The following is a 26133-nucleotide window of genomic DNA, read 5'->3' as shown; positions in this document are numbered from 1 at the left end:
GCCAGAGCTCCTCACAGTGCTCCCAGTGCAATCCCTGCTGGCTGAGAAACATCAAAAAAGAAACAAATAGGAACAAAAATCTTATTTTTTCAATCTATTCAGTAGCAGAAAAGGCAAAAAAATCCCCATAAATCATATTAGTGCACTTTATTATATTATGCTTGTAACAAGATCTCACACACAAACAAAGAATGATGCCTGAAGTTGAGGCTTTAGATCCATAATTCAGCACTTAAGGAAATGGAAAAACATTTTAACTGGGACTTCAGTGGGAGCAGGCGGACGCTCAGGGCTTTTGCAGAAATCCAGCCTAAGCCCCCTGCAGTGAACCGGTCTCCTACCACAGGCTGTTTAGACACTTATCTATACATTGAAGGGCTTTAGGTTTAGGCAGCCACTTTTTAACCTCTCCACGTTTCAAATGAGCACACAGTCACAATCAGGGCAGCTGATTCAGAACCTAAGCAAAAAAAAAAAAAAAAAAAAGGGTCTTTCTTCAATTAACCAAATCTCTGCCCCTTCAGCAACTACTCAGATGATGAATGTATCTTTTCCCATCAGTTGCCCTGCTCTTCTGTCAGGGGTGTAAGAAAAGTCACAGGAAAAGAAACCTATGCCCATCTTTTATCATGAGTAGGCAGCTGTTGGGGATACTCTTCTTTATGGTTCCTCTCCTAGATATGCTTCAGTCTGCACTTGAAAAGCTGACTACCGTGAATGGTGAAGGAAACATTCACAGACATATATTTTCAGAAAACACTGATTTTCACTACTAAAATTATTGGGAGTGACTTTTTCTCTGCACATGTAACTCCTTGTCTCTGTGCGCCGTGAAGTAGGGTTCATTTCATACCAATTTTCTATAGATTTGGGGAGAGTTGCTAGAATTCAGACTTGTTATAAAGTCCTTTAACTTTGGGTCATTTGCTGTTCGGGTGCACCATTTTGAAAGTCCACAGCTTGATTTTCCAAGGCACTCAGAGCTCCCACTTGTGCTGAATAGGGATAAAACTCACCAGGTTGATGGGGATGCTGAGAAGATCATTCACAGAACCACAGAATACTCCAAGTAGAGAAGGATCCACAAGGATCACCAAGTCCAATTTGTGCTTACAGAGTTGAGGAACCCACAAGCAGAAAGTCCAGTCAAAGTATTTTTGCAGACAGAGGGCAGCTCCAACTATCACCTGGCTGCCACCCACTGCTGATGGCTTTGGTCACCATAGCTCCATTCTGCAGTAAGTAACAAAAGGCAGAGCCCTTTGTGTTCCTCTGCCTTGGCTTGTGCCAAGTTGGAATATGATGAGAGTGGTGAGTTGCTGGAACAGGTTGCCCAGAGAGGTTGTGGATGCTCCATCCCTGGAGGTGTTCAAGGCCAGGCTGGATGAGGCCCTGGGCATGAAATATTCATGAAATATCATGTGATACTAGCAAATAAAATAGGGAGGCACAGGTATAATAACACCCTCTGACAGGCTCAGGAGGAAGACTCTGTTTTCCTACAGCTACCCCTTTCTACCATAAGCTGCAGTGATGGAAGGCTGTCTAAGCTTGAGTCCACCTGCTGTCTCCCATTCCCTCTCCAGAGCCTGCCAGGCTCACAGCTGGGCTCCACCACCCACCCAGCACAGCACAGCGGCCCCGCTGGGGACCACATCAGGACACCAGCATGTATCATCCTACTGTGGATGGTGCCTTTCGGGAATCAGATGGGATGAAGCAGCCACATTATTTATTTTCTCAGGAGATTTATATCACTCGTGGGATATTGCTTAACAGATCTTTCTGTCCCTCTTCTTGGGCCCTAAAACAATGCTTATGACAGAACAGAAAGGCTGAAAACTGCAATTGGTTTATGATTTGTTCTTTTCTACATGCAGATGGTTCACACACTTTTAAAATAACAACCAACCCTGGGAACACAGCAAGTGAGGGAGGCAATGCAGCCGAGGACTTCTGGTCCTACTGAGGATGTGTCAGCTCACACAAGTCTCTGCAGGACCGCTTGCAGCCTCTGCTCCCTCCCCTTGTTCTGTGGTGTTTATTTGGATGGCAAGCACGTTGTTGGGCAGGAACTGATTCTTTTGAAACATTCACCCTACATCCAGCATAATGAGAACCCTATTTGCAGCAGTCTTGTGGATGAGACGCGCTGTATTTCAGTATCAGCACCATTCTTCAAGCAACCCTAAAGCTGATACTGAACGAGAGCTGATGGATTCAGATGTACTTACAGCAAAAGCAAACAACAAAAGCAAACAAACAAACAAGAAAAGAGCTCCGTCAGGTTGTAATATTAACCATATGCCCCATACGGGATTAACAGAGTTTCTGCACTTGTTCCTGAAGGTTTGTGCTGGGCTAAAGGTTACCATATGCTCTAGGAATGCTCCACAAACACTGAGGAGTGGCCATGAAAGTTGAAAACTTGACGTTACTACACAGGCATAGGTGGTTATTTGCAGCTTCTACACTCTGTTTACCCAGGTATATAGAGCATTCAACTGCTTAGTTATATGGGATGTTAGCTTTTCTCCTCACACATGACTAACTAATATTCTACATACCACTTAAGGGAAAACGCAGATAAAAGTGGCTTTCAACAGGTTTTCTTCTCCATTGTGGCCTCCATGAACCTGTATGAGTTCAACAGTGGCTGGTCAGAAAGAGAAGATCAAGAGCCATAGCCAAGTGGCCTGGAAAGGAAATGGAATGGAGTTTTCTTTTTGTTTGTTTTTTCAACAAGAGGAAAATCAAAGTTTAATATTGTCAGGAACTGTTTTTGGCTGTGCTGGAAAGTCTGTATCTATCTAGCCACCATTTAACTTCTTCCATACACCAGGCATCTTCCCTTGGCATTTGAACTGAACAAAGGCATGTGGTAAAGAGTGCTTTCCAAAAGTGCTTGGCTCTTCTAGGTGCCATAAAAGTTTCATTATAAGTATAGAGTATAGATGAACATCAGGGAATGTAGATCCACAGAGACTCCATTTATATGACAAATTGTGTCTCTAAGTCTTTGAGAAGCGTGAAAGCAGAGAGAAAAGGAAGTGAAGGCAAGTACATCATGAGCATGAGCAGGATGGAGTTTCTACCAGAAACAGAAAGGAAATAGCTTTCTTTGCCTGCCATTATCACCTGGGTAGAGGTGTGTCCAAATTGAGAGCTGTCATTCTCCAAGCATGGCTCAAGCTGTGGGGAAAGGTGTCCATCTGTGGGAAAGACTCCTCCACATAACCTGAATAAAGGAACAGGCTGAGAGGAGGAATATCAAGGTAGATGCAACATGAAAGTTCCCTTGAGGTGCATAGAGGACTTTGTTTGTCCTTGCAAAGTGCAGACTGAACATAAATTACAGAATATATTAAGATGCAAAAAAACACTGGAAGTATATATGAAGTGATGGTGGAAGGCAGAATGGAAACTGAAACTTCTGATAGCATAATCCAGACATTATTTAATGGTCTTCACTCAAACACTTAAAACTGGATGGGGTATTAGGTTCTTAATTGCATTATAGTGCCCATTGAGACACCCCTGTCCCCACCATCCAAGCAGCTGGATACCCTGACACAAAACACTTGTCCTGGCATCTCAGCACACAGCTACACCAAACAACTTACATCTTCAGAAACAACTGTTCCCCCATCCATGCTTTCTTCCTTCTCCATGAACAAGCAAGAAAGAAAAACAAACAAACAACCAGCAGGTAGGAGAGGACAGCATGTGACAGTCCAGTGCATGCCTGATGGTATGCAAAGGACAGACTGCAAAACAGGCAAGAGGCAAACCAGAACACCAAGCACTACAGCTGGGATGGAAGCCGTTCTGGCCACAGTCAGTTGCAGACCAGACACTACAGCTGAATTACCTACCAGGGGCAAGTGCAAAACCATTCTTGCAGGAAAAACGCTCCTAAAAATGAAATGGCAAGAGCAGTGCTGCCTAGGAGGCAGGTCTGGTTAATATTATGAAGGGAACTAAGTTCCCCTTCCCCCTCCTTGCTCAAGGGCCAGAGATTTGTGTGCAAAACAGCTCAAGCTTTTCCCTGTGGTCAAAGACCAGTGTTTTATTTATTTGGGGTCAGTACCATTGGACTTGTGTCACATTTTGCTGTGGTACTCCATTATTTAATAAAGTCCATGGACACTGGCCAGCGCTGCTGCTCAGCAGAGATCACTTTCAACACTGCACCTGGCCAACAGGATTGGTCTTATGGCAAGAAAAGGGGAATTAAAGTTCCAACAATAAATTGTTTTTTAGCTTGAAGGAAAGAAAGTTATCAACCCTTGTAGCACTTATTTTTTTTTTCCACTTAACTTGTGAGATGAATACAGCTGCTTGTATCACAGAGCACTTATGTATGTATATCGAGTTGCTCTTAAATCCTTCTAAACAGCACACGTCTCAGCGATTTCCCGTTGCAACCAAAGCAATAATGTGCCCTTCCATGAATCTTCCACTTCATCCTTTTCAAAGGTCCTGAGTGAGACCCCTGGGACAGCTACATGGCCACACCATCTTCAGCTCCCACCATCTCTTCCAGGTCCCTCACTGTCCTATACCCAAGTCTATCACCTCTCCTCAAAACGAGGATGGCCAGCAATGCTTCCCTCACATCTGCAGCTTCTTTTTTCCCATTCTGCAGAACTGAATCTTGAACAACATCCTCTTAGGATGGATATGTAGCAGAACAAGACTGTAAACCAGCCCAGATATAGCAGGGACTAAGATGTCATGAAAATGGGAACCTCTCTGCCTTCTAGACAAGAGCATTTCAAAGTGGCAGATACGTGATGAAACTGGCCACATTCAGCAAATTTTAACCAGATTTTACACACCAAACTTGAAGTTGCTAAGTTCTTCAAAACTCAAGAAAAATACACAGCTGTGTAAACTGGAAGAATAAGTGGGAGAGACTGAAAAAGAGAGAGAAACAGGAAGACACTATCATGGTTCCACTCATGGAAAAGCCAAAGCCGAGCAAATCCAGCCTGTAGATAGCAATGAAAATCTGATTTGGTTCATTCTGTTATTCAAAGAGTGACTTGTTCTTTCACATGCTCCACAGGAAAAGCACTCCTAATGTCAGTAACATGTGAAGAAATCAAGTATTTCTCAATTGAAAATGATCCGCTGACTCAATAAGCCTCTGGCCTAAGCTACAGATAAATATTTAAATTTCCAGCTATTTCCTAAAGAGTATTCCCTACTTTTTGAGTGACCTAAACCAAACTACAACAATAAAAAACACACTGGGACATTCTTTTTTTTTGTTGCCATTTGTGATCAGAGGCAAAAGCTGTTGACTATTGGTGTGGACCAGATTGGGAGCGAATCTTTGTTCAGGCACTTCAGCCGCTCCTTTCTGAAGGCAGAAGCTGAATACATGCACGTAACCCTGGCAGCCAGCGCCCTGTGATGCAGCCAGGCCTGTAGGGAACAATCCGGCCAGGAGGTGCTGATAACATTCCTTTGCAGAAGGCTATTCCCAAGGGCAATAGTGACTCACACGGTCGCGCGCTCGCACACCAGGAGGACGTGGCTCCAACTACAAGTCACACCCGTCACGACCGGTCTCTATCAGATGACTTTTGCCATTCATGGAAACAGGCATAATTTACAGATTAATTTGTCACTTCAGACCTGGATCAAACAACAGCCCTCTGGGTCACTGTGGCTCCAGCCATGGATGAATCAACATTTAATATGGCATTAAAATTCTCTTTCAGTTGCTTTTAACTTTTGCGCAGCGTATGTTGAGTGTTGCAGAGTGAGGGTTCTTCTGCACTGCCAAGTGGCTGCATTTTGTAGGCAAGCTCCATCTGCCTGTCTACACTTACATTCCTATTCTCCTGATGATCCAGAGTGAGACTCTTCAGCTTTCCACACCCATTTCCCCCTCTCTTCTGTATCCAGGAGCAAAGCAGCCTGATCACAAGGCTGCACACAGCATCCTTCTATGGCACACAGCATGGTGGTAAAACAAAGGAGCCAAACTGTTATCACTGACTCCTCCAGCATTTTAAATTCTTCTCTTTTTCTTCCCTGGTCCTGCTGGATTAAGGTTTTCTAACATAGCAGGGTCGACTCTGGATGTCTGGGCTAGATGTGAAGTTCAATGAGGTTCTTTATTTTCCAGGAAACTCTCTTCCTTCCTCTCCTTCCATGATTGTTCCCACAGGTTTTAGTTTCTTGTTAGGTTATTTTTTGTTTTGTTTTGATTTTTTTTCTTCCCCCTTCTGGGTTTGACCTTTGTTCAGCTGATCTTTTAGCTGAAGCAGTGTGGGTCTCACAACAAGGTTTTAGCACAGTGGTTCTCTCAGACAGAGTGGTGGGTAGATGGTGAGTTTCTGAGCTTCAAGCATGGACTCAGCCAGTGCTTGGTTCTCATCCTACTCCACCTGGGAATTAACACCTCCAGGCAAGGCTGCACAAGGGCAACAGCCCTTGATCATTCCTGCCCCTGCATACTGCAAGCAAAGATGGCTACAAGAAAGGTGTTTTGCAAAGCCTGAGGCAGCATTTCTGGGAACTGAGGCCTCTTACTGAAGCAGTAGTACCTTCCTTGCCCAGACACATCATGGCTTTTTGTGTATATGTAGATAAATACACACACACACTGGTCTTCCTCCAGTAATTCCACAAGAATCTCTTCTCTACTGCCATGCAAATGCTTTACACGTAGCAAACCTGACTACACGAATTCTGAGATGCTTTCCTGGCAGTGGAGACAAGACCTCAGGAAGGTGCTGCCCAATGTAATGCTACTACATCTTTTCCACCTTTCTAGCACAGTTCAATTGACCCATGACAGCTCCTGCCTTTTTTTCCTAAGGATTCCTTAAACATAAGCCAGTGTTACAATGAATTCTGCCCTGCTCACTGCAGCATTGCACTGCACAACACTTCTGCTACTGTGATTATTTCCGTCTCCTTGAGGAGGCCCAAATTCCCTTCTATTGATAATATTTCCCAGGTTCAGGTCATCACCACAATCCTACAGCAATACTTGGTGAAAACACTAAAGCAATTTAACAGCCCGATTTATTTTCATGAAACTCTGCCAAGAAAACTACCTTGAATCTATTATTCCTTCATCCCATACAAGTCACTGCTGTTGCGTGATTTGTCAGTTCCTTACTTGAGTTATAGTTCTATTATATATTTTTTCATTTGATTAAAGAAAAACTTTAGCAGAATTCATGCACTGAAATGAATGTGAAATATTAGAAATGATAAACAAATTTGATTGTAAAAAATTGTGTATTTTCTTATCTACAAAGAGTTAAGTTATAACATGTTAGAGTCCTGCTAGTCTTTCACAATCAGTTTTTGCTTGTTTCTTTTCTCTTGAACATTTGCCTGCACATATTTAATTCTTCTTTCTCCCTAATTCTAACCTGAATTTTTTTAGTGGTTGAGACTGGATTGACTCGACCTCAGGTATTAAAATCCCTTCACACCATCTTCTAAAGCATAGGTGCTTGCTTGTGTTGCTCATCACCCACAGCACCACAACCAAACTTAATTGTTTGAAACAAAACCTGTAATGAAAGTCATCATCAATAATGTGAGATATATTGTCTTAGTGTTGTGAAGTAGAAAAGGAAATGAAGCAGCTTCTTTCTGTAACTCTTCTGTGGGTGTTATATGTGTCAGCTCTGTCTTCATTAACCAAAGCCACTCTGCTAAAAGAGACAGAAACTGCAATTATTCCTTTATGCAGGAGGATTTAACTTTGAGTTGATGCTGCATCAACACTTTCCCTCCTGGTAATGGAGACAGCCCAGCAAGGCAGAACAAGGCCTCCAATATCTGGTTGGGCTGTCTGGCATCCCTGAGTCTTTTGGCTTAGAGCAGCTGCTGGGTGCCTCCTGGCTGTGCAGATCTCAGTCTGTCTGGCACATTTGACTGCTCCTTGCCTCTCTCTCCAAAGAATCCCTTAAATACAGGCTGTGTAAACTGCTTTGCATGATGCAAGTTGCAGTTTCTCCTTGGAAACATACAGGTTGATTTTCATCTCTCGTGACATCGGGAGATTACAAATATAATCCTTCCGCAGACAAAAAAGAAAAGGAAACATCCTGATTTTCCTTTACTATCCTCACAGTAAGCTGGCCATGTGGAAGAGGGAACCTCATGAGTCTACTGAGATGCATCTGTTTGGTCTTCCCCTTGCATCAGGCTGCCATACATTTGCGACACCTTTAATTTCCAAACAGACTCCTGGTTTTCTGTTGGAGACCATTTTTTGACAAAACAGAAAGGAAAATCTTACTTCCATCTCTGCTGCTGGAACCTAATCTTGGTTTTGGTAGGCCACCACACTGCCTCCTGGTTGTGCGTGAGGGCAGCACGGAGGACCAGATCACGAAGGCCTTTCTCCGGCACTGCTGGCTTCCCACCACAGCCTCACAGTCCAGGCCCACAGAGACCCACGCACATATGCTGTGCTTTGGCCCCCCATTCACTGCCAAAAAAGGCTCAACATGTTCACAAAGTGAGGATAACAGAAAAGGCGGAAAGCCAGGTAGCCCCTTCCATGGGCTGCCCAGCACCGTTGAGCACCAGACACAGGTTGTGCAGGCCGAGCACCCTGCGGATGGGGATGTGAACAGATCCTTCTCCCTCCCTGTGCTGGAGACACTGGTGGCTTTGTTAAAGCACAGCCAAGCCTAATGTGGCTGAAAATTTGGCAGAGGTGTGCTGGCCCTTTTCCCTCCAGCACGATCGGATGGCAGCACTGCTTACTGGGGCTGGGAGCATGAAAGGATTAGCCGACTGCCCCACCGAGCAGGTGAGTGAAACCCTTTCCAACTCACTACATGTCAGTTTGCAAGTAAAACATAAGGTATAAATGCCGCTATTGTTAACACGGAGCAGCCATCCTGGCTGGGGAGCTAGATTAGCAATTTGCCCTTTGTAAAAGGATTAGTGGAGCCCTATTGTTTCAGTGTTTATTTATCAATTTGCATTTTTAGAAGGGGGCATAGAGCTGACAAGGGCCCACATTCTCCATGTACCCAGGGCCACACCGCTTTATTCCAACTGCGTGTTTCAAGAACCTACCTGAGTGCCTTTAGCAGGCCAGAAATGGAGGAGAAACCCAAGCAGCTTCTTGTGTAAGCTGCTACCTAGACAAAAACGTCGTTGGCCTGCCTGGTGTTCACCAGTGTTGCAGCAGAGCAACACATTTCCCATAGAAGCTGTGGTGCTCTGTCCCTGAAGGAGCTCAAGGCCAGGTTGGATGAGGCCTTGAGCAGCTGAGCTGCTGGGGGCAGCCCTCCCCATGGCACAGGTTTTAAAGTCCCCTTCAACCCAAACTCTTCTGTGATTGATTCTATGATTCTCAGCTGCTTCTGGCTGCACGAATTTGTTTCCCTCATTTCCACAGGTATCTAAGCTGAATGCAGAGATATCCACAGCACACTCACCATAAGCATGTGGGCTGTAGCACCTAGGATAGGGCAGGTTACTACCTTACCTGGCTCACTGGCACTACAGCAATGGAGCTATAAGATGGGGCACCTTCATAATTAGCACCAAACTCACACGTGCAATTTTCAAAGCCCCTCAGACAATTGGTGCAACTTGCACCAGCCTCACAGGAGCTTGGTTCTTTCCACCTACAGTGGAAGCAATGAAGACATTAGTCCACTGGCCAAGCTCTGAGTTTGGTAGCCATGACCACCTCCATCTCCCTTAGTCCTCAGGTTGTGTTGCACTGAGCGCTTACACAGTCTTTGGGAGCCTTGCAGATGAGTATTTATTGTTGCAGCCACCGGTTTGCTATTCGCACACCACAGGGACTCCTTGCTCAAGTTCAAGTTGAGGGAAGAGCATGGGAACGGCAGAACTCCTCTCACCAGAATGAGCTCAGCCAGGAGCACAGCCCAGCCATTTGGCGGCCAACAGCTGCTCAGTCAGATTAGGTAAAAATTCCTTCATTAGAAGGGATGAGGATGCTGTGAAAGGTAAGTAGGAGAGCAGATCTTTCAATTAAAGTGTGCGTTGGTGCTCTAGTGCAGCCCTACACCCGGTTTTTCATAGGATGGCAGTTTAGGAAACTATTCTTTTAAACCTTAAAAACAGTTTAGAAGGCAAACAGGCATCCAGCTGCACTGAATTACTTTCCCACTCCCTCTGGACCCAGCAGCAAAATTTAGCATGTATTTTGCAGGCATATGATTTATTTACATGGGGTAACATACAGGTATTGGCTTTGACCCGTACAACCCCTCTATGGTCTGAAGCCTACACATCCAAAAGCCTTCTTCAAGACTTCTACCACTGCAGCTGCACTGGAGCAGGACCTCAGCTCAAGAGAAGGGGAGAAGCAACTGCAGGGTGTTCTCCGGCTCTTTGCAGCTCTTTTCGCCCACCCAAACAGTTTTTTTTCCCCAAACAGTTCTGTTTTGTTGATCATCATGCATCTTGCAAAGGCAATTCATTTTTCCTGGCCATTGGGGAAACAAGGATGTTCCAGTGGGAAATGTTGTAGATACCTTAAAACACACTGTATGCTGATGGCTTAGTGCAGATATCCTGATTCATGGTTGGAAAGGGAAACCCCCCCAACGATTTTGATTAGGTACATGAATTTAGAAATCATCAAGGAACACATAAGGTAAGAAATAGGTGTTTTGCAGCAAGAATGAGGCAAAGTCATTTAATAAGACACACACACACTTGAAAGAAGGAAGAGTGATGTTTCAAATGCAAGGGACAGACTGTCCCACAGAGCTTACAATTTACATTTAGATTAGCACAAGTAGCAGCAACATTGCAGGGAAGGTGGATAAGGATTACAACAACAACACTTTGACCAGCCTGCACTGTAACTCCACTAATTAAAAAAATGGAGTGTTTGTAGTTGCTAACTCAGTGCTATGGAAATTTCCATGCATTTGAGGGAATACACAAGTGCCTGTGGGGTAAAGTGTCTGGACATCAGCATAATTCTCTCTAGCATAATAGTTTTCAGTCAACAGTTCTTGAGAGCTGCTTTAAAGGTACGTGGGTGGTATCTTTATAAGAAACAAGGCTATTCACCATATAGAATCATAGAATCACCAAGGTTGGAAGAGACCTAAAAGACCATCCAGTCCAACTGTTCACCTATTACCAATAGCTCCCACTAAACCATGTCCCTCAGCACAACATCCAATTGTTCCTTGAACACCCCCAGGGTCGGTGACTCCACCACCTCCCTGGGCAGTCCATTCCAGTGCCTGACCACCCTTTCTGAGAAGTAATATTTCCTAATGTCCCCTAATGTAATATATCCCTGAGCATTTTTGGTGAGAAGAAACCATGCAGTGTTGTAAGTAATTGCTCTAGGATGGCAGATGGGGAGAAGACAACCTCTTTCTCAGCTGAGAAAATTGATCAGCGTGGGCTTGTAGACAAGGGTTAGAGCAACTAATGTCTCTGCAGGGTCTGGGCTAATGAGGTTGTCCATCACTGAGCCTTCAACTCCTGTAAACACTGGTTGACATATGCAAATTTGCAGGCAAGCCTTCTCAACAGATATGCAGAGGCCTCAGTCATCTTTTAGACGGGAACAGTGTGGTTGTCGTCAATAAATACTTAATCATATCTCAACATAGCAACAGCTTACACACTTCCATTTTATCTCCAGATGCCATAGCTACAATGCAACACAATGCAGCAAAGCAACGACACCAGCAACACCAGTGTGCTTTTATCTGCATTGCATGCACCTCCCTGCACAAGGCTGCGGCCTGCTTGGGGCATGAATCCTTGCTGGCACATGTCACTGTTCACAGCTTTTCCCGTAACACAGCCCCTCTTCTTCCTGCTTTGCCAAGGTTCCCCTCTCAACAGTGAAAGGGAGAAGCAATTGCAAGTCTTCAAGACTTCTTGATGCTCCTCCAAAGGATGGTGATAACAGCCTAAGATCCCACTGTGAAGATAGCCATCAGTGTAAACAGCTGTAACCATGTATAGCTTCAGCCCAGCTACACATTCAAGGTTTGATGTTATGGATGGAATGACTACCAGCTGAAATGTCAGCTGTATGAACAGCTGGATATACAGCCTGACCCAGAGAACGAAAGGAAAAAGTCACTTATTCCACACTGAGAACACCTTCTCATCTGGCTAACTAGAAACAGTGCTCTCTCAGTACTTACAATAGTTGTGGTTTATTTTTTTGTTTTATCACCACATTTTCAGTCTTGCCATTACTATGCTTACATCAACATCCTGGGTTTAAGTGAGGGAATGGAAATCAATATACACTCAAAGCTAGGTGAGCTTTTGGATGGCAACCACATTCTGGCCATTTGGCAGAACTTTGTTGCATCTGCACAGAAACTGGAAATATTTCCAAAGGCAGATTTTATCTCCTGTTCAGATCCCCTTTCTACACCCTGCCAAAACAGCTCACTCTATGAATGAGGCTCTCTGAACCCAGCAACTGTCTGGAATGAAGGTACTTTCTATTTTAACTCCAAAAAATACCGAAAGGTAAAGTAATTACGCTCTTAGACTGCTCATTTTAGAAAGGTGAGAAAAATGAAGGGAAAAAAGAGATTGACAGTCTTTTTTGCATTTATTTTTAAGGTAGGCAAAGGGAGGAGAGATCATAAAGTAAAACAAAACACTGAAAAAAAATATAGAAAACCTTAAACCCTATAAAAAACTTCCTTAGAGAGATCTGGTTCAAAAGACAATGAAGCCTGAAGATGTTTCCCTCAGAAAAGAAGGAAGGTATGTGGCACTGCTGAGCATAGCTTCCATCAAAACCTGTATGTTTGTTATTTACTTGCACAATACTTTAGTAAAGTGGACTCGCAATCACATTCTGGTGCCCACAGAGGCTCTGCAGTGCAGTGATAATAAAGAGCAAAAGATAAGAAGCACAGTACTGTGTTCATAAAGCATCAAGGAGTAAGACCTAAGGACCTTCACTCTGTTATATTCCATAGATTTGATCAGCACAATGTAGTGATTCTTCTTCAAAAAGAACTGTACTACTGGATGACCAGCAAGTTTCCCATGGTCAAGGCTTAAATGGACACCAGCTAAAATAGCCTCATCCCAGGCAAATATTCCAGAGAGTACTGTGACTCCTGTTTGAAGGCAAACAGAGTGAATTGATAAGGCAGAGGTCAACAATTGGTTCTGATATAAAACATTCCACAAAACAAGCAGACCAGGTCATACTACAGCAACCGCTGCTTTGTTGGTGGTGGTTTGGTTTTGTTGGTTTGGGTTTTTTTAAACAGAGATCAGGAGGCCAGCACGACTGTTCATAATTATTACATATTGAAGTGCCTTGTGCTTAGACCAGAGACAGTATAGAGCTAAAATGGAAGCATATAACAAATTAGCGTTAATAAGCAAATAACCATTAGAAGTGTTAACAAGTGATGTGGAGAAGCTGCTTTTCATTTTACTAATCTCTAGTAAGCGTTATTATCCTCATGGAACAACATTTCATTATGAAAAGCACACGCACGGCATTACAGCCTTAGATAGCTCAATGCTTGCCAGCAGCAATTGCAAACAAAAGTGAAAGAATCATTTCTGAAATGCCGACAGCCATTAGTATCCACAGAGTTTATAGGATGCAGAGGGCCAATGCACTGCAGCGTAAGCAAGAGAAATTTACTATGGCCCGGGGCTGTAAGGAAGCAACTGAATACTTGGTTTCTTCCCATTTTTCAAAGAAGCCCCCCAGCACATATGTTTAATCTCTACTGATTCAGTCCTGAGTTTGGGTCCTCCTTCTGTTAGATATTTTCATCAGTATTTTTTTTCCAGCCAACAGACTCCATAGACACGTCCTTCTTTATATAATGGAGCAAACAGCTGCAACTAATCATTTTGCATTATGGCTTTGTGTATCTGTTTTGTTTTACAACAAATTTTACTTAAACAACAAAAATGCAAGAGAATGACTTCTGCTCACAGCAAAAAAATGAGACTTTCTGCAGAAAATGGAAATGTTACCACATATGACTGAGACAATGTGCTTATCCCAAACCACGGCCTGGAAAAGAGTGTGGATAAAGAACAAAGGAAGAGGTGGAGGATCTTAAAACATCGGACCAACAAAAATTTAACCTTTTGCCATTTGCTGTTACTGTTCATTGTACCCAGATAACCTGAAGATTATTGAGACATTTTATAGAGCTTTATTCCCTAAGCTTTGACTTAGAACCAAAACAAGACAAGAAAGTATACTTTTCTGTGTTGCTGTCCATTGGGAAAATGGACAAGCTGAGGTGAGCGTAGTGAACGTGAAGGGATGGCTGAGCATCCCCAGGGGCAACCAACCCCAGCTGAGCTCCACTGCACTCAAATCTCTAGGAAAAGTTTACTGAATTATTAAATAAGCAATTCTGATAACACCAGATATTAAATACAGATAGGCTCAGGTCAACAGAGCTACAAACCATTGTAAGTTCTTCCCTGCAGAAGTATTAGACTAATGCAAGCACAACACCTTCTCTTTCCTACATATACATCTCCTCTGAAGATAGCTAAAAATCCACATAGATGGGGGGAAAAAAGAACCCAAACCAGCAAAGTCCTATGAGGGAATAGAGTTTTAATGAACACACAAAGCAACTAGGTGACATCTTTATCAGTCCTCATAAACCTTGATTGAATACACAGTGATAAGGCCTGTTTAAACTGTCATCCTCATGATAACACACATGGAGACAGCGTGGGCCTTGGCAACGGCTCGTGGGGAAGAGGCCTCTCCCAAAGCGCAGGCCCCGTGAGGATTGTAATGCACAGCACATAACACAGCTCAGATCCAGAGTGGGGACTCTGTTTGGGTGGTGGTGGTAGCAGAGGGCTGGCCGGGTGCACGGACACCCAACTTCTAGTGACCATGGCCTGAAGGGCTTTCCTTTGGGCCACACTGCTGGTGAGATGGAGAACTGCTGGGGGAAGGTGGGCACTGAGCAGAGTGACCTCCAGCACTTTGGGCTGCAGCACCAAGATTTCACACAGGTGGTTTTATAGGATTCAAGAAAAACCTAATCCTGTTTTCTTCTTGTTTGTTTGTTTTTTAAACCAGCATCACATACAACATGCATAACACGTTCAGTGCTAGAAAACATATGGACACACACAGGGGTAGAAGGATAATTTGGCAGTGACAAGACTTTTTCTATCAGAGGATCTAGTCCTGATTGGGATATTCACCCCCTCTCCCCAGTAAATAAATAAATGCATTTAGAATGTTTTTAAGCATCTCTATGAAACACCTTGCCAAACGTGTGGTTAACAAGCAAATGTTTAAATCAACTTTGCTTTATTGATCCCTAACTCAACAACTAAAAATTCATTCACACTTGAACTTCTGTTCCCTGTCCCAAATCGCCTTCCCTGTCCCTAATGCCCGCAGTGACACCCGCTGGCAGCAGCAGGCCCAGCTCCAGGCCCTCTCCAAAAGCTTCAGTGCGTGGCCCACAGAATCACAGAATGACCCGGATTGGAAGGGACCTCAAGGATCATGTAGTTCCAACCCACAACCACTGCAAGGCTCGGTCCAAAGAGTCATCACTGACACAGAGCGGCTACTTTGTCACCTCATCGAGAATTGCCTCTCGATACCTTTATTCAACACAGATTTCTTCCACTCATTGCTCTAAAACGTAAATAACGATCAAGTGTCCCTTGTTAAATATAATAAAATATCTATTTGTGTGTGAATACTCGTTAATTAATAAGTTAATAATTCCTGTTGCCTAGGTGGTGCAATACAATAGCCCATTTTATGCCTGTTTGGACTCTGGCAGGCCTGCGAGCTAGCGCTAGAGTTTTCCAGCATGAAAAGGCCTGATACCATGATACGACTGAAGCAAGCTGTTATACCAGCAAGTGATGGGCTGGCAGCAGAGGCATTTTAACCACTCAGGAATTCATCTATTCTGTTACATGTTCCTTGGCATACGCTGACTAATTTCTCCTAGTAGTCCTAGTAAGCATTAATTTTTCCTTATTTCACCTGCAGAATAAAAGGGGAAACGCAGAACTGAGTGGTTTGAGTGAAGACTTCCAGAAAACCCAAGAAACCCAAATGTGACAAATCTCAGTCTCACGGATGCAATTAGAAGACTACCTGCCTCCTCAGCTTCATTACCAGAGTTCCTCTGAAACACGTGTCAGTTCTCAGTGTTTAAACAAAATAGTCCAAGTTTATGCTGGAACTCATACAAATACCTCCTGTTGCACAAAGTGCTCACCAAAAGAAAAGGCCAGGTTTTAATTTAACTACATTTCGATGGTTTTGGAAAGGATCAAGGGAAACTTCAGAAATATCTGGAATAAAAAATTACAGAAAAAGAGAAGCACTTTTTGCCTGCTTTGTAGCATGAGCCAAGAGCAAATGGCTCCTGGCTGTGAACACGCAAGGTGTGTTTGCTGACTCACTTAGATTAAAAGCATTTTAAGTCAACTTTACTTCCCACATCCATAGCCACTAACATTCTGTCCAGAGGGGAGACAGAAGCACAACTGTTATACCCATAGAAAACTCATTTATACAGGACTTCCCACAGAACTGGAAAGAAAAATATATCCAGTGCATTCCCAGCCAAACTTCCTGAAGTGAAAAATCCTTCCCTCTGATAAGAGTCGTGTCAGACCACATTTCTGTCCCTGACAAAAGAATCAGCCTCCCTTGGCTTGCTCCAGCTTTGGCAGCAGCACTCGGCAGAGCTACGCTGCCATTCCCAGATATTCATTGTGCTTAACAGAGCCACTGGCTTATCTTTGACCCAAACAACACAATAAAAACGAGCTTCGCGCATACACGGGTGAGCAGTTACTGTGGATAACACCACCAACCTCAGCTCTGCGGCAGTCAGCTCTCCTTGGGGTTAGGAAAACTATCAATCTCCTAACAGGTCATTAAAGATTTTTATTATTATTATTATTATTATTTTGGCCAGAGAGCTTCTCTTCTTCCCTCAGATATACTTTCTGTATCAGGAGGGAAGTAAAAAATAAAGAGTAGAGAGGTACGCATTGATGCAAACATTGAAGGTCTGTGCCTTTTTAGTTGGCCTTGTTTCCAGTCCGCTAACAATTAATTCAAAGATATGGACAGCTGCTCAGGAACCTTCTTTTAAAGCTTTGTAGGGTAAGCCTACTGAGTGCAACATGGTGATGTGCCCCCACGTTCCTAGGCAAGGTGATAGAAACAGCCCAACCACAGCACTACAGACCTCAGACAGCCACCCTTCAGGGAAGAAACAACTTTTAAGTTCATGAAGAATACTACAATACCATGAAGTCAACACACCCTTCAAGCAACAATGGCTCACATTGTTGCCCAGCTTAGGGCTGCACAACCTAGAATGTGCCAAGTCCTTACTTTTCTTCCCCAGAAAAAATTGGCAGCTGCAAGCCACTATCAACAAGCTTAAAAACACTCAAACTGCTTAGCTTAATGGTCAAGCACCTGTGTCTGACAAAACAATCTGGGTTAATTTTGTGGGAAAGGATGCGAGAATTCAGGAATTCCAAGCACAACTGTAATAATGTTGTAATAATGACATCGATTTGCTCTCAAAATTACTCATCACCTATAAAAGTAAGGCAGCCCTACATTTAATAATTGAAGATGGAGAGAAAAAGGCCTGAACAAATCAATAGCGTTAGAGAATCAAGTCCTCTCCATGGCACAGATACCACTCGAAAGGGCACGTTAAATCTTCCTGTTCGGATGGATCCTTTTTGTTTTGTTTTGTTTGTTTTCTGAAGGCTTCAACTACTTTCTCAAAGCTGGGAAACTCCTGTAAAAACAAACCTGTGAAATCACCCAGTGACTTCACTCTTCCCGGAGTGCTCAACGATGGTTTGCCAGATCTTGGTGTCATGATTTGACTCAACATAGCAGATAAAGTCTAAATTTAGATGTCTGGTGTCCCAATCTTACTCCTGAAGATACGCTTCTCCTATTTAACTAACTCATACGCTACTTAAAACAATGTCAACTCAGGGCCCCAAGGGCTTGGCTCAATCAACTCTGCTTGGCTTCAGCACTGACGGTGCTAGTTGCCTTCAACCACTGACTGCTGCAAGGCGAGAACTTCACGTAGCTAACTGCTAAATCTGTAGCAGCTTTCTAGACTACTGCTTGTTTGCAGGTACCCACGGTTTGAAGTAAATCTAAGTAATGTTCTCATTACATCCTTGTATGTTGTGGGAAATAACTGTACTAGGCAGAGCACTGAATCCATAAATTCTGTATCAAGGACTGGCATGTGGCTATCACACCTTCCCTCCCCACGTGAGTTACTTGTAAGTTGTGTCTCCAAGTTAATTGCATACTCTGGGAAGACTTGAGAAGTTGGGCATTCCTTCCACTGGGCAGACTAATAGGGTTCAAAGCATATTTAACTACAACCCATGCTACTAAAGGGTGGAAAATGCTATTCAGTCCTATCCATCCAAGGAGACTGCGGTTATGATTAAGAATACATGGGACACTTATACAAGATTTTTTCCCCTGCTCACTGGACAAACTCTCTCCTAGAGTTCATCTGCACCGACGACGTGCTTTTGGGAAAAAAGAACTAGGCTAAATGAATACTTTCCACTAGAGCTAAAGGTAAATACTCCACTGGAACTTTGCCCTGATCAATAGTAGCAATGTTCATGTCACAATGTCACATGAGAGTCAGAGGATAGAATATGGTGCTTACTGAAGTCAGCAAATAAGCTAATTATACTTAGCCTGCTTGAAGAAGGGTACAAGTGAGGACTGGTCCACCCACATATTAATGCAATCATCATTATCCTTATCCCTTGTTTGCTCTGTGCTCATACTACAAAACCCCGCGTCCTAAGCAGAGTGTGCTACTGACCCCTTGTGGAAGAAACACTCAGACACTGCAGGGCACACAAGCGCTGCCGTGTAGATCAATCAGAAGGGCGTTAAGTTTGTACACTCGCCTGCTACAGATCTGCCTCCAAAGACAACGTAGGGGAACAGTGCCGTGATGTCAAGAGAGGTCAGGACGCTCCCATCACATCCATGTTCTTCCTGCCCATCTGCAAAAACTAAACTTTGTGTCAAATTTTTCAGGTCAATCAATTAAGCTTCAACAAATCTGAACTGTTAAGAAGCATATTTTACACTGAGTTTCCTACAACTCTGTCCTGCAATGTAACCAAATACAAGTTTTACATTATCGGCTGCGCAGTTCTTGATTTCTAGCATCATTAGAATCCTTAGAGTTTGAAGGGATAAAAACAGAGCTGTGTCTTTGCTATCTGCCCTTTCTTCTGTGTCTTCTATTCCTGACTATAGATGAAGCCTCAAAAATACAAAAACATCAGCACCTTAACAGTAGCCAGATAAACTGTGACCATTATGAGCTGAAAGCCTTAGAGACACCACAAAGCCCAAGTCTTCTGCCTATGCTAAAGCTACTTCCACCACTTTCAACTGAAGAAGTATGCAAACAGCTTGTAAGCCTTTAAGAACAATAGGAATTAAAATATATTTTGATAATTTTGCATCAGCTGTTTTCAAACAGAGGTAAAAAAAAAAAAGATCTATTTGTAAATCTCATTTATTCACGTAGACCCGTCATATAAGTTGCCAGTCAGCCTCACCTCTGCCTGGGAAGAACATGGAGCAGATCCTCCTAGAAGACACACTGAAGCACACCTGACCAAGCTGGTGGCTTTCTATGATGGAGTAATGGCATCAGACAAGAAGGGAAGAGCAACCGATGTCATCAATCTGGACTTCTGTAAGGCTGTTTGACATGGTCCCATACAACATCCCAAAGTTGGAGAAATACGGATTTGAAAGGTGGGCTACATGATGGATAAAATTTGGTTGGACAGCTGCAGCCAAAGGGTTGTTGGTCAACTGCTCTACGTGTTGGAGGAAGTTCTTTACTCAGAAGGCGGTGAGGCGCTGGCACAGCTGTCCATAGTAGCTGTGGTGCCCCATCCATGGAGAAGATCAAGGCCAGGTTGGATGGGCAGCTGAGATGGTGGGTTGCAGCCCTGCCCATGGCACAGGGTGGGACTGGGTGGGATTTAAGACCCCTTCCAAATTAAACCATTCTGTGATTTTATCATTAACAGCAGCTCTAATTAGTACTATAGGCTGTACATATATATATATATATATATATATATATATAATATTTATAGAAAAAATAATATTCTACAGATAAAAATATTTTATCTATAGTCTAAAGATAAAAAAATAAAAGTCAACAGTCTGCTCTTCATCCTTCAGTTGTGTTGCTTAAAAAATACTTGAGCATCCAGAAGAAAGGCACTTGACGTTGCTCTTTGGTGATACATTCTAAAGAACAAGAATACTTGGAGAGGTTTGCAAACTCCCTCACACTAGAAGGTCTCTCGCGTCTTTAAACATGAAGCATCAGCAGCTCACAGCTACCAAACACTTGTTCAGGAATCTAATTCTGTGGTGACATCTAACATCATTTCAACTAAGAATCAAATAAGTTGCAATCTCCCCTTCCCAGCAACGTGTGCACAATAAGCGGTATTAATTCCATCTCATTACATTTCTAAATCAAAGCTATTGAAGAAGAATATCTTATATAACAAGTTTTATTAACCATTCAGTACATCAGCATTTCTCTTGAGAAGCTTAGACCTTGCTAAGCAGTTTTAATGAAAGCAATTACATAATGCTATCTGCATACAGAAAAATCCACTACATTCACACAGACAACCATAAGTTGCTCCAGTAAACACTCATGTCAAAAACTACTGAGAGTACAAAGTTGGTTTTAACAGTAGCAAAAATGTTCCTGCGGTTCAGCAAAACCGGTTTTCTAATAGGAATATAATCAGCATTCGTGAAGACAAGAAGCTCGTGATAAAAGTATCTCCTAGAAGCGTACAAGTACTTATTATTTGTAATATGAGACAGCATGCAAACACAGAACTGCTGCTGATTCTCTCTCCCCCTTTCAGAAACGCTTGCTGGGCCAGAATACAGAGGGTATTTTATTTTTTATTTATTATTATGTTAATACAACAACCTCTCCCTTCACGCGATAAAGATCCCATACACAGCTTTTTACCAGCTGTCTTTCCCAGAAATGCTACTTTGGTACATTTGAACACTAAGCCCTTCATACCCCACCCCACCCACCTGCTCCCAACTGGTGCAACAACAAAACAACTTACAGAAAGCTTAGCAAGACCTACGTTTGCTGTTTTTCCTTTACAGAAAGTATGTACAAGTACGTAACTCCATAGCAGGGACATGACAGCTGTGTTAACTTAAACTCCTCAACCGGATTCAAAAGATACTTGCATTCTGTAAGGACTCTACGGCTGCTGCCCGTTATACGGTTCTATCAAGGCACTGTACAGTCATTAAATCTACAATGCTCTCCAAGGCGTGCTGAAGAATATCGTAAATGTATTGAAGTTGTTAAAAAGCCCTGAGTCAGAACTTTTTTTATTTTTATTTATTTTTTAAACCACAGGCTCAGCTATAAAATTCTACACTTCTTATACTAAAACCTCTGTGATAACAGTTTCGCCTTGTCAGCACAAAACAAGTTACGAAATACATAAAAAGACAACAGTACGAATTCCAGCAACTTGTGCAAGAGTAATACACAATGTACATGGTGGCAAATCATACACTTCTACCATACATAGTTCATACAGTCAGTAAAAATGCTTTGCGATGTACTTAGACATCCAAACCCATGAAGCAAAAGGAAAACTGAGATGTTCCCCATCCTTTCCCAAAGACAAACTAAGCCAGGATTCAGTACTTGGAGAGAAAGGAGGTAGCATGACTAAAAGTTAGGATGCTGTGATTTTTTAAAGTGAAAATCTCACTTAGGCAGCACAAAGAACAGGATAGGCTTCTTGGTTCACCAGCTGCTACTGGAAAATTGAGTTTCTGATGTTTAATGCACAGTATTTGTAGAGGAAGCTAAAACAGATCACTAGCCCAAAGCAGCTTCTTCAAGCAGCTTACTGTTTGCATGAACTGCAACTAATACTGCTAAAAACAGGTATGCACATGTAAAATTTCATCTCTAGAAAGTATCTACACAGTAAGGGCTTAAATTATTTTAAAAGATCATTTAATGTCTTTAAAAGAAGCTAGAATACCAATCGTAAGACTATGCTAACAAGGCACAAGTACTTGTGCAAATCTGCTAGATCCTCGCTCAATTCAAGTTAGGAATCATAGTTTCTGATCAACCTCTCATATTTACAAAGCAGCTTGCTTATTCTCCTGCCACGTCAATTCAGTAACATGGGATGCCTCCAAACTCTTAATATACGAGTATTTCAACAAATGGAAGGTTAGTATTAAGAGCCCAAGTTCTAAAAAGTGCCAAATGAATTCTATAGGAATTTGGGGTGTAACAGATGATACACAGCAAAATCAACAACAAAAAACCCACTAAAATTGTTTAGCATGTTCTATTAGCCTTCTAGGTTGTCTCCATGCTTTAAAATCACCACGTAGTGATGTGACAAGTTATCTATTTTACTGAATTGAAAAGGAAAAGGATTTGCTTAAACATCTGAACAGACCTCACGTGGGCAGTCCTATCAGTTGTTCCCTTGATTGGCTGAGGAAACTAATGGAGGTATATAATCCAATTCAATCTCAAAACTGCTGTTGAGTATTGAGGAACAATCATGAGAAACAAAGCTTGTTTTTCATCCTCTTTGTCCTCTACGTCTTTAAGTCCTACTGGATTTGCTAACATTTCTCTTCATTGAGTTTTTTGAAAGGCAACCTGTTAACCAGGCCAGCAGAAGTACTTCAAGCATGTTACTCTACCTTGCACTTCTAGTTTAGTTGTTTGTCTTGATGTCTTGAAAGCACAAAGTTAAATTCCCAACAGTGCTACCTTTAAACTGCGACTGTCACATGGCACTGTCCAGTAAGCCCACTTGGCATGATTACAGTACAAAAGACTACTGCTCCTATAGCAACACCTTCAGTCACTGTGTCTATATCCATTTGACTGTGACGACATGCAATTATTAAGAGTACAACGGAACTTCTCTTGTAAAGCACAAGCCTAACAGAGGGCTAAGCTATTTTTGCTAATCTCTTGCCTCCTGCAGATCAGGAATATTTAATATTCAACTCCAGTTTTCCACCCAGGATACTTCAGATCAATTCTTATTCAGCTGCGTTTTTCAACTAATGCAAAGGTGAACTACTTTCAAGTAGTTCCGATTTGTTCCAGTAAAAAAGAATTAGAAAAACGCCATCTGCTGCAACAAGGCTTTAGTTTTGAGCTGCATTATCAAGAAGAAATCCACTTGGCTTTTATGCTTATAGAGGTCCCCTTGAAGAGTAAATAGGCCATGATACTCAAAATGTGTCCACCAGAACTAGAGGAAACAGATGTGATGCATTACAGGACAAAAATCGGGATGGATGGATAAATGGCACCTCCCACTGCAAAATCATTTTTGGAGGAAGACTGGAAGGAAACCGAAGGGTACTGCAGACATTTCAGCTGACAAACACGCTATAAAAATATCAGGCTTAGTGGCATACGTATTGTCTAAATAAATACAGCACTGAGCATTTGTGCAAATGGAGCCAAACTGGAGACAGTGAAACAGCAAAGTGGAAAAAAAAAACCAAACGTTTTTCCATCAAAAGTTTTCCAAAGCTCCTTGAGGTCTTCATATTTTAGTACAGGGATCTGATGAGTACCAGAAAGGGAGGGCTGTTTACTTTGGCCAAACAGAGAGAGAGAGAGAGAGAGAGATAGGTAATTTCAAACAGATTACTATTAACATACAAAATAAAACAATATTATATTGATTCCAGATTAAGACTGTGTCCAATGAAAGATTACTGAAAGAATGATGAACACATTTGCAGTTCTGGATAAGGATTAAGTTGTCTGTAGAAGAGCCGAACATTACTTCACTCTGTTAAAAGCCACTGGCCATACACTCTTCCAATCTATCATTGTAGCTGTTTCCTGGAAGACACCATTAAGTGTTTAAATCTTACTGTTTAGAAGTTTATCTGTCTTAGCAGTTTACTAGTAACATTATTCTAAGGCTTTTGCCAAAGTTTACAAGGTTCTGGCATATCAACACAAGCTTCAAAAGACTGAGATTGATTTTTCCAAAGAGACCAGTTTTATTCCTTTATTTCTACTTGGATCTTCCCCTGAACCTTTTGCCACATATTTTGCAGTGAGAATGAAACGAGAAATTAATCTTTGCTGCAAGGAAGGCACTTCAACGATTCCAGCATGTATTTCTTCATTGTTCTGCATTCACACAAAGCCAGCACAATGGCAAAGGGCTACGCAAACTGCACTCAGGAAACTGCTGAATCTCTTACAAGCAAGAACACATTCCTGTTACCTGCAAGCAACTCTTAAATCAGCACACTTTTTTTTTCTGTCCAAAAACAGACAGGAGGATGTATTTTTTAATCAAGATGTTAATGGTTTGCAGCTCCTCACACTAGTACTTTCAGATATATGAACACTTCTCAGTCACATCAATGACAGCTAACTCCCTCATACAATATCATCTCACACAGGCACAGCTCTGAAATCACTGCTCTGCCAACAATATCCTGAACTGCATTACTACCTATTGATCCCAGCTAACGTGGTTTTAACATTCAAAGTAGATGAAAAGCTACATTAAAGCTTTGATCCTGCTGTTGATTACTATTTGTCTGGAGACAACGTAACTGAGTTAAGAAAGGAAAATGATACCCGTTAAAAGCTTGCTTCATACTTTGTAAAGTAAGATACTGAAGTTTAACTTTCGCAGACTTCATGTCTAGTTTTTCTAATTCGTAGACACAGAATATTTGAATGGCCCCATATATATATATATATATATGTTCCCCAAAACTGATTGAATTCACTCATCTGAAATGGATAACTCACCCACTGCTCAAATGTTCTCCTTTCCAAACGCATTAAAAGCTATTCCATAAGAATCTATGAGGCTAGCAGTGTCAAGAGGTTCATGTTATTTAGGTCAGCTTGAAACTGTTAGGCTAAAGTGCAGTTTGAAGAACGTAACCTTTCTACAACGGGTTTGTTTCTTTTTCCTGTTTCTTTCCCAGCTCATCCTCAGCAAAGGGCACATTAAAGTAGAAATTACCTTAGCATTGTATTTTGAGGCCTGATTTTATGGAAATAGTATTTCCATAGCACGTTTATTACAACTGTGCATACATTTTGTACTGACTATGCATTATTGTGTGTTTCAAAACAAAAATTATTGCAAATTATAAATGTCACAGAATATTTGAACATTTTCCAGAAGAGCATTTTAAAAAGCACTAGATAGATTTATATTCAAATAGTTAACTGGCATTAAAAAATAATAATAATAAAATAGAAAAACTACATCACTCAACACCTTATACGCACATTAAAAAACAAGGATGAAACCAAAACAAGATTGTCCCTTTACATTTGAAGGGGAAGAAAATGACAGAAAGAAAACAAACAAAAAACACAACAAAAGAAAGGACTGCTGTAAATTAGCATCTTTTCTGAGTAAAGTTGCAAGCTGACTGCTCAAATACTGTTCAGTTATTTGGTGCGTTCACAGTCTTTAATGAACCTGTGCTACAGTATTAGAAATGTTTTCATTATAACCTTTTACTGCCTTTCAAACTTGCAGGGATTTAAATCATCAGGACGTCCTTACTATTCATAAGCTAACAACAGACACTTGTTCCTCTTCTTAATACAGAAGGATCCTTCGTTCGATTGCCTTGCGGCATATAGGGCATTCGCTCATTCGGTCTCCACAGAGCTGACACGTCCCATGGCCACAGAGAAAGATCATATTCTTCAGACGGTCCAAACAGACAGGACACATGGTCTGTAAAAGATTTTTACAGGTTATGTAGTCAATGGCAGCAGGAACATAGTACTGAGTATGCAATACATAAAATAAAGTTAACAATAAATAGGCCATCTTAAGTATAACAGACTGTTGCCACAGCATAACCCTAAAGCATATATTACTTAACCTGAAAAGTTGTGGGCTTTTTTTCCCCCCCAAGTTTATCTTTTCGTTTGTTTTTAAATGCACGTTTTTACATCTCATCCACTTAAAGTACTGGGGCTTTTCCTACCCCATCAT

At 42.0% G+C, this 26133-nt stretch overlaps 1 protein-coding gene and 1 long non-coding RNA gene across 4 annotated transcripts in view; both read right to left on the bottom strand.

Annotated features, from left to right (window-relative positions):
• Positions 1-472: 472 nt before the first annotated feature.
• Positions 473-5463, bottom strand: LOC116652947. The gene is made up of 3 exons (XR_004306196.1): positions 3876-5463; positions 3139-3238; positions 473-2696 (listed from the first exon to the last, which is right to left on the bottom strand). It is a non-coding gene; the product is annotated as an uncharacterized LOC116652947 (long non-coding RNA).
• A 15119-nt stretch (positions 5464-20582) lies between these two features.
• MIB1 (mindbomb E3 ubiquitin protein ligase 1) overlaps positions 20583-26133 on the bottom strand; it is a 64506-nt gene continuing 58955 nt past the window's right edge. For all 3 annotated transcript variants that reach the window (XM_015855418.2, XM_015855420.2, XM_015855417.2), the window contains exon 21: positions 20583-25869. In XM_015855418.2, the coding sequence (XP_015710904.1) occupies positions 25729-25869 (141 nt within the window). In that variant the 3' untranslated portion in view covers positions 20583-25728. The remainder of the gene's footprint in view (positions 25870-26133) is intronic.

This window comes from Coturnix japonica, chromosome 2, assembly GCF_001577835.2.
Source record: "Coturnix japonica isolate 7356 chromosome 2, Coturnix japonica 2.1, whole genome shotgun sequence".
In the NCBI taxonomy this organism is placed as follows: Eukaryota; Metazoa; Chordata; class Aves; order Galliformes; family Phasianidae; genus Coturnix; species Coturnix japonica.
The sequence above is the reverse complement of the archived record's forward strand: the minus strand, read 5'-3'. Positions and strand labels throughout refer to the sequence as shown.